Consider the following 13,186-nt stretch of genomic DNA (forward strand, 5'->3'; position numbering starts at 1 on the left):
TGAAAGCCGCAGACTCTTGGAAGCCCTGGTGATTCTGTGAGGAGTGACAAGGTCTGTCCAGCAAAGGAACACTTGTTTTGGACAGCAGCTTTCGGTTATGATCCCTGAGATAGAACTCAGACTGAACAGAGTGTCTCAGGTCCCAATGACCTGGATGCCTAAGGACAGTAGGGGACACATGATCTGGAAGGCAGCATCTCACTGGGCAGCTGCTGGAGCTTTCCGCCACAGTGGCCAGCCTCCCTCCCGGTTACTCTCTCGGCTCCCGGCATGGGACTCCAGGTACCCACTCGGCGGGTGGGTCCACGGACTGTGAGGAGCCCAAGCATGTCCAGCACAGCACAGGTGCTGGGCACAGGCACACACCCACTGTGCAAGGCTGGCTCCCAGGCCCCAGGTCACATGCAGAGGGGCGCTGCACAGTCTGCAGCTGGACAGGAGACAAAGTCCTGATGTGAGGTCTGAGTGTTGGCCTGGAGACCCGCCAGTGGGGGCTGAGGGAGGGCAGTGCATACTTGCCAGTGAATCGCCCCGTGAGGGCCCAGATGCTGGCACTAACTCGGTTTCCTGTTAGCCTCTCCCCTCCGTGGATACGAAGGCAAGCCACGCCATCCACCGCAGACTTGGAGCTCCCTTGCTGTCCCAGAACAAGGCCTCTTCCTGGGACTCTGCTGGCGTACTTCACCTGGAGTGCTCTCGGTGTATCTGCTCTACCCAAAACGGAGTCCCAGCACCTTCCACCCAAAATGAAACCAGAGCTCCACACATGCTGCTTGTGCGTCACACTTTAATAGCCACTCCGGGGCACCACGCGGGACACCCCTAACCATGAGATTCACATTGCATGGGACAGTGCAAGTCAGTGGTTTCAAGAAGAGAAGAAAGTCAACCTCTTACTGTGAAAACATAGCCACGCCTCAGAAAAGCAGCAAGTAAACCAAGCAGAAGCTCCTCCTTGTCAGAGCCCTGCTGTCCCACCCCAGGGCAGCTCCTGGGGTGGAGGGGGAGGGGTGCAGCAGAAACCTTGGTGCACAAGTGGGGCCCCTATGTGAAATTCACAGGGTGTCCCACAGCCAGCACATGGCACACCAGTTCCCAGGGCCCACCTGCCCCTTCAGCCAACCCCAGATGGAGAGGAATGCAGGCAGCCTGGGGACAAGGCTCTGGACCGTCCTGTCCTCAGCCAATAGATGAACCACCTCCAAACCCACACAGCTGGGACCCTGTCCTTCCCCATCGGAGGGAAACTGCAGCTCACCTTGGCACAGGGGCACGTGAAGGGCTGGCTCCTCCTCCTGGGTCCCCAGGAGGACTCCTGCAGCTCACAGCCACAGAGCAGCAAGGGATGACAGCCACAGCTGCCCGTGGGACCCTCTTTGGGAAGCACGGTGGGCGGGAAACACAAGCCAACCACACCTGCAGCCCTGGGAGCTAGGAGGCCAGCCTGCAGAGTGCAGCAGATGGACAGAGCCCTCCAGGGCACCCTGGCAGCCCCAGGGCTGCAGGAGCAGAGGGACATCCTTCCTGGCTACTTGGCGACTGTGGGCCACCAGTCCGGTACAGACACAGTCAGGGCCACCTGGCCGCTGTTGGAGGTCCTGATGTGGAGAGGGCCCTTAATCTTCTCTGCCCGCAGCAAGGCGAGGCCCACATCCCCCTGGCCAGCCCTGTACTTGCCGGCGGCCTGACCCGACTCGGTGAGCACTGGGGCGCCCAGAGCGATGCCATCCTCAGGGACAGGCCCCAACAGCTGCACTGGGAACAGGCGTTTGCGGATGACGCCCATGTGGTGGGTGCGGGCGGTCAGCTCCTGGCCTATGTAGCAGCCCTTACTGAAGCTGACACCATTCATGAAAGCCAGGTTGGACTCCAGGGGCAGGGCCACTCCTGGGGGCAGGTCCCGGACCCCCTCAGGAACGCCTGTGGGGTGGGAGGGGAGAAGCTCTCTGAGGGCTAAGGCCTCCTCGGGGGCTGGGGGATGGTGGGCTCGTGGAGAAGGGCCAACACTGGACACAGCGCCTGAGCCCTCCCCCCGCCCCCACCAGCACAGCCCCGCCCCGTCCCTACCTTGCTGGTACCGGTGTCTGTGATAATCCCGGGGGTCTCCGAGCCGGCCTCTGGGCACCGGCACCAGGCCCTCATCCCGGATGAGAAGCCGCCAGCCCATGCGGGCGGTCCGGGGGTCGGGGGTGAGGACGCTGGTTCTGTCGGTCCGCTCCCGCAACAGCGCGGCCCCACAGACCTCCTCGGGGCAGTCAGGCAGCAGAGCCCACACGCGCAGCTCGGGGCACGGCTCCACCACGACCTTCCGCCGGATCCTGTACAGTGCCAGGTGTGTCTCCAGGGCGCCCAGCACCGCGCTGTCACACTCCAGGAGGAAAGCGGGCGCCTGTTCAGCGAGCTCATGCTCTGGGAGCCTGCAGGTAGGGGCAGGGGCTCCTGAGGGTTGGCCTGGGGCCACCGCTCTCCACCCACCGTGCTCCAGACCCCAGGTCTCCTGCGGGACCCTCCCCACCCGGGGTGCAAACCACAGGGAGCGGTCCACTTGGTGGAAGACAGGCCGTGGCTGGGCAGGTGGGACCCAGGTCCGGGGACCACAGTGCTGTTGGTCTGGTCCTCCACGTGAGGGGGAGAGCTGCAGGCAGCCTCACAGGACCAGGACCTGCCTCCTCTGGCCCACAGAAGCCAAGGGTCTGGGGTGGGTGCCCTCAGCACTCACGATGGGGGGCAGGCTGGGGGTAGGTGGGACAGCAAGCAGCGGACAGAGCCGAGGGGATGTGCTGTGAGGCCACATACAGTCTGCCCAGAGCCACCTCCCACTTCCCAAGGAGAGCCCTGGAACCCTGTCAGGGCCCCACAACCACCCTAACTGCACTCTGGACCCCCACTGCCACAGCAGCAACCCTGGAACCTGGTGTGCTAACCACATGGGACACGCAGCACAGAGAAGAGACTGGTACAGGGACCTCAGGGGAGACATTCAGGACCCACAAGAGTATATAACCAAGATCCTGGTCGTAGATGTGGACAGGACTAGGATCCCCAGCCCAGTGGAAACAGAAAGGGAACGGATAACACCTTCCATGAGCGTGCCTGAGAAACTACCAACTAGTACCCCCGACCCCTCCCCCAGGGCCCATCATCTGGTGTCCCAGACCCCTCCTCAGGGCCCAACATCTGGTGTCCCAGACCCCTCCCCAGGGCCCACCAATTGGTGCCCCCAACCCCTCCCCCAGAGCCTATTATCTGATGTCCCAGACCCCTCCTCCCCCAGAGCCCACGAGCTGGTGCCCCCAACCGCTCCCCCAGAGCCTACCAGCTGATGCCCCCAACCTCTCCCCCAGAGGCCACCTGGTTCTGATTGGACTAGCTCACCAGCTGGTATACTTTTGGGGGAGGGTTCATGGAACCAGCTGATGTCGCTGACCTCTACCCTTGATCCCATCATCTGGTGCCCCCCGACCACTCCCCCAGAACCCACCAGCTGGTGCCAACCCCTCCCCCAGAGCCCACCAGCTGGTGCTTTTGACCTCTACCCTTGACCCCATTAGATGATGCCCCAACCCCTCCCCCAGAGTCAACAACTGGTGCTCCCCCACCTCTCCCCTCAGAGCCCACCAGTTGATGCCCCTGACCCCTTCCCCAGAGCCCACCTACTGTGACCCCAATCCCACCCCATCACTTGGTATCCCTTACATGTACCCTTGACCCCATTAGCTGGTGCCCCAGAACCTTCCTCTCAAATCCATCAGCTGGTGCCCCTGACCACGCCCCCACAGCCCACAAGCTGATGTCACCCACTCCTCAGAGCCCACCAGCTGGTGCCCAGACCCCTCCCCCAGAGCCTAGCAGCTGGTGCCCCTGACCCCTCCCCTAGCAGCCATCAGCTGGTACCCCTGACCAGTCCCATAGAATCACCACCTAGTATCCCTAATCTCCACCATTGACCCTATTGCCTTGTGACCCCAGAAACTTCCACTCACACCCACCAGCTGGGGTCCTGGACTGCTCCCCCAGAGCCCACTAGCTGCTTCCTGACCCCTTGCCCAGAGCCCACTAGCTGATGTCATTGATCCCTTACCCTGAGTCCACCAGCTGGTGCCCCTGAACTCTTCCCCACAGCCACCAGTTGGTGCCCCAGACCCCTCCCCCAGATTCAACAACTGGTGCCCGCCTACCTCTCCTCTCAGAGGGCACCAGCTAGTACCCCCAACCCCTCGCCCAGAGCCCACGAGCTGGTGCCACTGACCCCTCCCCCAAAGCCCATCAGCAGGCGACCCTGACCTCTACCCTTTACCTCATTAGCTGGTGCCCCTGACCCCTCCCCCAGAGCCCACCAGCTGGTGCCACCCACCCCTCCCTGCAGAGCCCACCAGCTGGTGCTCCCCACCCCTCCCACAGAGCCCACCAGCTGATGTCCATGGCCCCTCCCTCAGAGCCCATCAGCTGGTGCCCCCAGACAGTATAGGATTAAGTGCTGCCCTGGAGAAACCAGTTACCCCCACAGGAAAGAAAAGCAAGGACTTGCTTGGGGTCCCACCTCTGGGGGCTCACCCTACAGTGCACACTCTATCGTGTCCACATTCCCCACCCCCACTCCCACCACAAACAGCAGCCATGGGTCACACTGATACAAGTGGGCAGAACCACAGGGTATCAAGGTGTGTGAGTCCAATCCCAAGCAGTTCCACTTGTCAGACTTCGAGGTGACCTACTGGTCAGACAAATGGTAAAAAGCCAGGAGAGGAGCTGGGGTGAGAAGGGCAGGTGTGCTGCACAGGGGACAGGGGACCCAGTGGTGGTGATGGAACAGCTGTCCTCATCGAGGTCACAGGGGCCACACGTGTGACCAAGGCACAGACACCAGCAAGTGTGTTCACACGTGCTGGCGCATCAAGTCTGCGGGGATCCTGCATGAGCTCTGTTAGTGGCCCGTGTCCCACCCCTGATCGTGACCCCAGACTCCAGGAGGCAAGACACCGCCCTGTGGGACTGGGGCAAGAGTGCACAGGCCTCCCTGCTCCTTCCTGTGCTCCCTGTGAATCCACCATTATTTCAAAAGAGTCATAAAGGAAAAGAAGCTGTCTCAGAGGACGGGGCTCCGGATGTCTATGCAGGTTGGGAGGAAGCAGCAAAGGGGTATCTCCCACCGTAAACCGCCCCGCACTGTTAGGGTTCTCTGCCACATGCACCTGTGTTTTCATTTTAAGTCTCGGGTAAAAACCACCCTCAGAGACAACATGAAAGATGGCAGGGGAGGAATCAGGCAGGGCTGGGCACAATGTGAGGTCGTGGGGGAGCACCAGCCTCTGAGGGTCCTGGCCAGGGAGCCAGGTTCCCAGGGGTGCTGAGGCAGGTCAAGGCAGGCAGGTCCCCATTCTGGGCTCAGGCACTTCCCTGGCCACCTGTGCCCATGACTGTGCGCCAGGCAGACCCTGGGACCAACAAAGCTAGAGTGCACCCCGGCCCCCCTGTGCCCCCAAATCAGACTGTCTGCTGCACTTGCTACAGCTGAGGAACAGGGGGTGGTGGGGAGGAGGTGCACCTGTGCCCAGGGTTGCTTGCCAGGCCTGACCCATTCGATGTCAGGAGCACCAACACCCCCAGCCCTGAGTCACAAGCACAAATGTCCCCAGATGCCTGGTGGCACTGCCTCTGGGCCAGTGTTGCCAGGTAAATTTATCAGATAAACAGTGAACGATGTCTTTAGCAAAAAGCACCTTCCAAACACTGCAGAGAACGTCCTTACTCTAAAAGTCACCCTCTGTCTGTCGTGCTCTGCACTCTTGTTGCTAAGCATGGCTGCCCCTCCTAGGGTCACAAGTGCAGCTGCAGGAAGAGGGAGGCTGGGGGACAGCTGCGGCCTCACCAGCTGGCCTGGCTGTCAGGGCACAGGCTGTGTGAACACCAGAAAGGGAGGCCTGGGCCCGCCTAACCCCATGCCCAGAGCACAAGGAAACCCCTCCCCCAAGAGTCTGATGTCCTCTCTGCACAGCACCCACCACCCCCATAAACACAGGGCGTCTACCCTATGATCACACAAATACGGTCCCTCGAGGACATGGCAGGTGTCAGGGTGTGAGGTGTGGGCAGGTATGGGACACAAGGAGGCCAGCAGGAACAGGATTGTACCTGGAGAATTGAGTCAGGCTGACTGGTGTGCTCCAAGGCACTTGGGGGAGTGGCCTACCAGGTGCCCATGGAGGACTGAGGACATAGTGCCCTCCAAGGTCCCGAAGAGGTGCCCCAAGGAGTGAGACCACGGCAGGGGGACTGAGCGGAGGCCACATGGGAGCCACATGGGAGGTTCCTGGAAGTAGGTGTCCCTGGCCCCACATTCCACTGAGCACACACAGGCCAGACTGCACCACCCAGGAACTGCTGAGATCCACACGAAGGGAAAGAGGTGGGAAGGCGAGGTGCATGTCCTGCTGGAAACAAGGGAGCAGGGGACCGACCCGATCCGCAGAGCATCAGACATAGACTGGGGAGCTTCCCACAAGAGCCAGCGATACCGTCCGTAGCGGAACCCAGAGCACCTTGTATGCAGCCAGTGCCCGAGGAAGGCTCCCCAGACAGCACAGGTGTGGCTGGGACAGGAACACACACAGCCTCGCCAGAGGGAACAAGGACAGCAGGGGGAGGAGACCTGAAACATCACATGTGACCAGGGGCCATCACTCAGAACACACAAGAACACTGAAAAGTTCAAGGGTCAAGAAACAGACAACCCGATTAGAAATGGGCCAGAGACCTTAACAGGCACCTCCCCACAAAGAGTATGCACGTTGCAAACAAGCCATTGCTTGCTGGTGGGGACCCGAAACCGCACAGCCATCATGGAAGTGTTTGGTGGTTTCTCAAAAAACCAAACATTGTTGCACGGTGCGACCCAGCAGTCGACCTTCTGGGCCTTAACACAAAATCCTGGACGCAGATGTTTACGGCAGCTTACCCACAACCACCCAAACTTGGAAGAACCAAGATGTCCTCCACGAGGTGACGGGTGAAGAGACTGCAGTCCATCCACGCCAAGCGACATCACTCAGCGCTAAAGAGAAATGGCTTAACCACATATCACTAAGTGGAAGCAGCCAATCCAAGATGGCTGCACACTGTGGGACTCCAAGTGCCCAGCGCTCTGGAAAAGGAAAACCAGGAAGACAGGAAAAGGATCCCCCCCCCCCCAGTGGCTTCGGGGATTAGGGAAGGGAGGGATAACTCTGGGCACAGGGGGGCTGGGCTGTCAGGGTGGTGACAGCCATCACGTGATGGGTCCATGTCATCCCATACTTGTCCTCCCCACGAAAGGATGGGCCCTGGGTGCTGCAGCATCAATGCGGGTCCCCCAGGTGGGGACGCTGCCGTGAGGTAGTCTGTGCCTTCCCCGCGGTCATGCTGTGAACTTAAATGGGCTGCAAAAACTAAAGTCCACTTTCAAAGCAAAAATCCCAAGCTACCCCTAGAACAAGGTGTTACGCCTGGGAAACCAGAACAGGGGGCCACGAGGCAGGAAGTAGATGAACCAAAAGGAGAAACTCCAGAGAGCACCAGGCAGGGACAGAAAGCTGGACAGCGCTGGGCTCCCAGGAGGGTGGCCCTCTCTCCAGAGCAGCCCAGTCAGCCGCAGGTCAGGTGTCCTCCCCTCGATGCCCAGGCCCCCCATGTCCTTCCCCAAGTGACCCGCCCTGAAGATCCTTTCGCAGCCTCTGAGAGTTCACGCCAGGTGCCCGGGCTCCGGGTGACCCCTAGCAATCCGCACCCTACCCGTGAGGTGGCCTGCCCCTCCGCGGCTCCCGTCCCTCTTCCCTCCCCCTGGGTGCCCCTGCCCCTCGACCTTCCCCCTGGCTGCGGCCGCCTCTCCTCCCTCCACCTAGGTAGCCCAGCCCCTTCTCTCTCCACCTAAGTGACTCGGCCCCGCCCGGGCTCCCGTCCCTCCTCCCTCCCGTTGGGTGCGGCCGCCTCTTCCCCTTTCCTCGGTGTGTCCCCGCCCTCCTCCCGCCCCGGCGGCCTGCCCCTCCTCTCTTCCCCCCCGGCCCCCGGGTGTCCCCGCCTCTCTCCTCTCCTCTGTGTGTCCCCGGCCCGGCTCCCGCCCCTCCCTCCCTCCCCCTGGGTGCCTCGCTCCGGATCCCGCCCATCCTCCCTCCCCCTGAGTGGCCCCGCCCCTCCCCCGCCCCTCTGGGTGGCCCCGCCCCGGCTCCTGCCCCTCCTCCCTCCCCCCGGGTGCGGCCGCCTCTCCTCCCTCCCCCAGAGGCCTGCCCCTCCTCCCTCCGCCTGGTGCGGCCGACTCTCCTCCCTCCCCCGGCGGCCTGCCCCTCCTCCTTCCCCCTGGGTGTCCCGCCCCTCCTCCCTCCTCCGTGTGGCCCCACCCGCCCCGGCTTCCACCCCGGCTGCCGCCCCGGTTCCCGCCCCGGCTCCCGCCCCTCCGCCTTCCCCCTCCCTTTAGGTACTGCAGACGCCCGCTCTCACCGGTAGACAATGACGTCGTATAGCGTGCGGCCCTGAATGTTGAGAAAGTGGGCGTAGCCCGCCCGCGCCGGGGGTAGGGTAGCGCCGTCCGCAGGACCCGGAAGCGGCAACTCATTGGTCAGCAGCCCCAGGAGGAACGGCGCGGAGTCTGGCCCGCGCACGCGCACCAGGGTGCGCTCGCCCAGCGGGAAGCAGGCCCAGGCAGCTCCGTCCGCGGGGTCGCCGCCGTGACGGCTCGAACCGTGGGCGAGGCGGCGCTTCGGGGTCGCACGCAGCCGCCAGCGCCAGGCCCGGCTGCCGCGCCCCTGAGCCGCGCCCCGGAGCAGCGCCGCGGCCGCCATCTTAGGGAGGAGTAAGGCGGCTCGAAGGGGCGGGCTGGGCGGCGGCGCTGGCAACTGGGTGGACGCCACAGCGGCCTCTGCCGGCGGGCGGGGCTGCACGTGGGGGCGGGGCGTGCGCGGGGACGAGACATGTGGGGCGGGACTTGTGCGGAGAAGGACAGGCCTGCGCGCGAGACGGAGCTTCGAGAGGGGCGGGAACGAAGTGTGCTGGGCGGGACTTGTGCCGGCGAGGGGCGGGGACGGAGCTATGAGGTGGGGCTTGTGCCTGAGGGGCGGGCCAGGCGCTCTCCGTCAGTCTCCCGCCCCGCCCCATGACTATCCTGGCTGGGCACCTCCGTAGGACGCACCTGCCCTGCTCCTGGTCTCCAAGAGGTTTCCTCTTGCTTTACTATGGTGATGTGCATGTAAGATGAGGGTCTCCATCGCTGAAATCTCAAGCGCACAGTTCAGCCCCAGCCAGCGCGCGCTTATCGTGTACAGCCGTCCCCCACTTCTATCCAGAACTTGCCATCTTCCTGCCGACCACTAATCCCCTTCACCCGGCCCCCAGCCCGTGGGGCCCCCAGTCCCCTCTGTCTCCGGGAACCTGACTCTCATGAGTAGGATCGCACAGTGTGTGTCGTGCTGTGACTGGCTGATGCCATATAACGTCCTCTAGGTTCGTCTGTTCGGTAGCAGGTGTCCGATCTTCCTCTTGAAGGATGGGTGAGATTTTGTTGTATGGATGTCCCACAGGTTGCGGACGTCTGTGTTACTTCCACCCCTTCGGTGTTGTAGATGTTGCTGCCATATGTATACACATCTCTCGGAGACCCTGCTCTCAGTTCCTTTGGGTGTTGTGTGTACAACCATGCTCCTGTGTGTCCTCTGCTCACACTCTGCCCTTCTCTCTGACACTTAGGATCACCCCCTGTGCTTGAGGGGAAGTCTGCGACACCAGCTGGAAGTCTGCCACACCAGACTGCCACACCAGTCTGACCCTGTCCACATGGAGTCAGCGTCAGACCCCACAGGCTCAGCCCCACAAGACCACCCCCACTTCAGGTGCCAACCCCAAGTCCAGATGACACCTGTGCTCTAAGCCACAGGCAACAGATCAGAGGTTCCCACGGCCCTTCCTCAGGTTTGATGAATGTTCTGGAGGGGCTCAGAGAACTCAGGGAAATGTTTCACTTTCTAGATTAGTGGTTTATTACAAAAGGATATGACTCAGGGACAGCCTGATGGAAGAGACGCCCAGGGTGAGGCACTGGGGAAGGGGTGGGAAGCTTCCATGCCTCTCCAGGCATGTCACTCTCCCCACATCTCCACGTGCTCCCCAGCCTGGAAGCCCCCCCCCCCAAACCCCAAGACCGTCCCTCTCAGTTTCATTGTATAGACGTGATTGATTAATCCATTGCCCATTGGTGATTGATTCCATCTCCCCTCCCCAGAGGTCAGGGGCAGGACTGAAGCCTCCAACTCTCTGGTCCCATGGTGGGGTCCATAAGCCACCAGCCGCCATCCCTAGGGGCTTTCTTTTTTTTTTTTTTTAACGTTTATTTATTTTTGAGACAGAGAGAGACAGAGCATGAATGGGGGAGGGGCGGAGAGAGAGGGAGACACAGAATCAGAAGCAGGCTCCAGGCTCCAGGCTCTGAGCCATCAGCCCAGAGCCCAACGCGGGGCTCGAACTCACGGACCGCGAGATCGTGACCTGAGCTGAAGTCGGATGCCCAACCCACTGAGCCACCCAGGTGCCCCCCCCTAGGGGCTTTCCAAAGTCACCGCAACAACATGAACTCGGGCTTGTTATGAACACCATGACACCTTCATTGCTGTCTTCAGTTGGGAAACCCAAGGGCTTTAGGAGCTCTGAGCCAGGAAAGAGTGACAAGGGCCAAGTCCGTATTTCTTACTATAAATCACACTATCACAGGAATGTACCCTGAGGGCAATTGCCGGTTCATACAGTAATTCTGTGTCTAATTTTTCAAGGAACCTCCCTACTGTTTTCCTAGGTGTGTGAATCAGTTGTGCAACAGATGCCACACACTGGGTGGCTTATACAACACACACCTGTTTCTCAAAGCTCTGAAGGCTGGAGGCCCAGGAACAGGGCCGGTGTCTGCTGAGGCCTCTCCGTGGCGTGCACATGGTGCCTTGTCACCTTTGGTGTCTCTTCTGAGAAGACACCAGGCCTGCAGGGCCAGGGCTCGGGAATCCCTAATTACTTCCGGAGGGCCTATCTCCAGACACAGTCACACGGGAGACCAGAGCTTCGCATGTGGGTATTTGGGGGGCATAGCTTTTGAGCCCTGTTTCCCCCATCAGCTATTGTCCTGTTTTTGCTCCCCTTTGGGGGAAACTGAGAGACTGTGTGCTGCATAAGAACTGCCTCTTAATCCTCCTGCACTCCCCAGAGCCCCAGCCAAGGTGGGAGATGGAAGCTGGCTTCCTGCCCCCACCCTGGATCTGTGTGGTCTGGGCTCTACTGCCCACTGCCCCTCCTGTCCTGATCGAGCTCTCTGAGCTCTAGTCCCAATGCTGTGTGCAAACAGGGCTGGAGGCGAGGCCGAGCCAGCCCCCGGTGTGGGGCTCCAGGGCCATCCTTGGGCCCAGCTCCATGCGTCCCCACCACGTCACCAATTCCCCCAACCACACTCCAAGTCTGTGTCCACACACAGGGCATTTCCCCAAAAGTCCAGACCCACAGCCTGCCGGGCATTTCCCCTTGAGTGTCCTGTTCCTGAAACATAAGCATGTTTGCACAAACATGACCTGCACACCCCTTCCGGGGCCCTAGAGCTCCATATCTGACACCTCCCCTCCACACACCTGCATCCAGGAAGTGGGGTGGCTGTGTGACACCTCACTCCCACAGCGCATCCCCCTGGGATTGATCAGGTGGTCTTCTCAGGACTGGATGCTGAGAGGACCACGTGAGAACAACTGTGAATGCTAAAGCGCACCCCACTATAAAGGGGTTGCGGCTCCATTGTTAGTGACCCCACGGCCTTCCACCCCAGGTCTTAGCACTGGCCCCTCACCCTGGCCTCCTCCTAAGGCCCTGGATACTCTGCTGATTCACCTGATCTGAGTGCCTATGTGGCTCCCTGCTGCATCCCCAGGGCACGGGTAACATGGGCCATCTCAGCGTGAACGGCCCATCAGCACACGGTTGGAGCGCCAATGCCGCGTGCCCGCCCATCCCTGAGCCTCAGGCTGCTCAGCCCCCCTACTTGCCCAACTCCCCCTTGTCCTGTCCAGCCCTACCCAAGGCCATGCTGCCCAAACCTGTGAGGTACTGGGTCTCTCCCAGCTGGGCCTGGCAAGCCTGGTGACAGCATGGTGAGGGATGCGGATGGCCCCCCGAGCCCCCTAGTGTCTCCCAGGCCCTCGGTCCCCCTCTTGGCTGGCATCCTGGCTGTGACCTGCCATTCCTGGTATGTGGCTCCCCTGGCTGCTGGCCACTGGCTGCTTGCCCTTCATGGAGAAGGTCTTCCTCTGCCTGGCCTGGCATTCCACAGGTGACCCGGCACGTCGCTGCCAGCTTGGGGAGGATGGAGAGGAAGCGGCCAGGACAACACGGGGTGGGGGGGGGGGGCGCGTTCCTCCAGCCTCACGTCAGCCGGCCCCTTGGCCAGCAGAGGAGTCTGCTTCCCACCAGCACTGCCGCCCGGCGCCACCGGGAACCGTCCCGACCTTCCTGGTGCAGTCCACTCGGCGCTGTCCAGCACAGCAACTACCCACACTAGGGCTGGTCAAGTGCACAGCAACTCAGACCAAGTTAAATGAAACTTTCAGCTTCTCGCAAGAGCCACACTGAAGTGTCCAGAACCACACGTGGCCAGTGGCTGCCTGCACCTGCCAGCTAGCACTTCTCCAAGCCCTCTACTCCGGGAAGCCCTCCCAGATCTCTGGGCCAGCCTGGCAATGGGGATCCTTGCACATGGGCTGCCCCTTCTCAGGTGCCCCCTGCCTTGCACCTTCAGCTCCGCATTTGTTGGGGACAGTGGCTGGGGTCTGCCTGGCTGCGGGGGAGGGGGGGAATGCCTGGCCGCAGAGCCTCTCAGGGAACCACACTGGTGGACCTGGGTTGTGTGCCATTGCTTCTTCTGAGGCCATGAGCCCTGGAGGGGTGGAGAGCTGGGAACCCAGCAGGCGTGGGGGTCCTGGACCCTACTTCCCAGCTGCCACTGGGCCAGGGGTGGCTTCCTGTTATTCTCCCCTCACGGTCTCCTCCCTTCCCAAAGGCAGAGAGGAAGCTGCCTCCATTCTGGGAGCTCACAAGCAGCCGCCCCCTCCCCCCCCCCCCCACGGCCCTCTGCTCTCCCCGAACAGCCGGCCATTTGGCTCCAGCCGTGGAAACGGATGACAGTGAGACAAGAAGGCCA

General features: G+C 61.6%; 1 protein-coding gene across 2 annotated transcripts; it reads right to left on the reverse strand.

Moving 5' to 3' along the window:
- Window positions 1–770: 770 nt before the first annotated feature.
- IBA57 (iron-sulfur cluster assembly factor IBA57) lies at window positions 771–8,862 on the reverse strand. Of its 2 annotated transcripts, none has more exons than XM_027050623.2 (3): window positions 8,470–8,862; window positions 2,068–2,417; window positions 771–1,920 (listed from the first exon to the last, which is right to left on the reverse strand). In XM_027050623.2, exons 1-3 carry the CDS (start codon window positions 8,808–8,810, stop codon window positions 1,529–1,531), a joined length of 1,083 nt encoding a protein of 360 aa, XP_026906424.1. In that variant the 5' UTR covers window positions 8,811–8,862; the 3' UTR covers window positions 771–1,528. The 2 variants fall into 2 exon arrangements, with proteins under 2 accessions (XP_026906424.1, XP_053074860.1); XM_053218885.1 differs by lacking the exon at window positions 8,470–8,862 and adding an exon at window positions 6,956–7,782.
- Between the last annotated feature and the right edge of the window lie 4,324 nt (window positions 8,863–13,186).

Source organism: Acinonyx jubatus, chromosome A1 (assembly GCF_027475565.1).
Source record: "Acinonyx jubatus isolate Ajub_Pintada_27869175 chromosome A1, VMU_Ajub_asm_v1.0, whole genome shotgun sequence".
NCBI lineage: Eukaryota > Metazoa > Chordata > Mammalia > Carnivora > Felidae > Acinonyx > Acinonyx jubatus.

Coding starts and splice junctions, on each gene's coding strand:
- IBA57 (XM_027050623.2), bottom strand. CDS start 8,810: ATGGCGGCCGCGGCGCTGCTCCGGGGCGCGGCTCAGGGGCGCGGCAGC. Junction 2,418..8,469: donor TACGACGTCATTGTCTACCG/GTGAGAGCGGGC, acceptor CCCTACCTGCAG/GCTCCCAGAGCATGAGCTCG. Junction 1,921..2,067: donor CAGACACCGGTACCAGCAAG/GTAGGGACGGGG, acceptor CCCACCCCACAG/GCGTTCCTGAGGGGGTCCGG.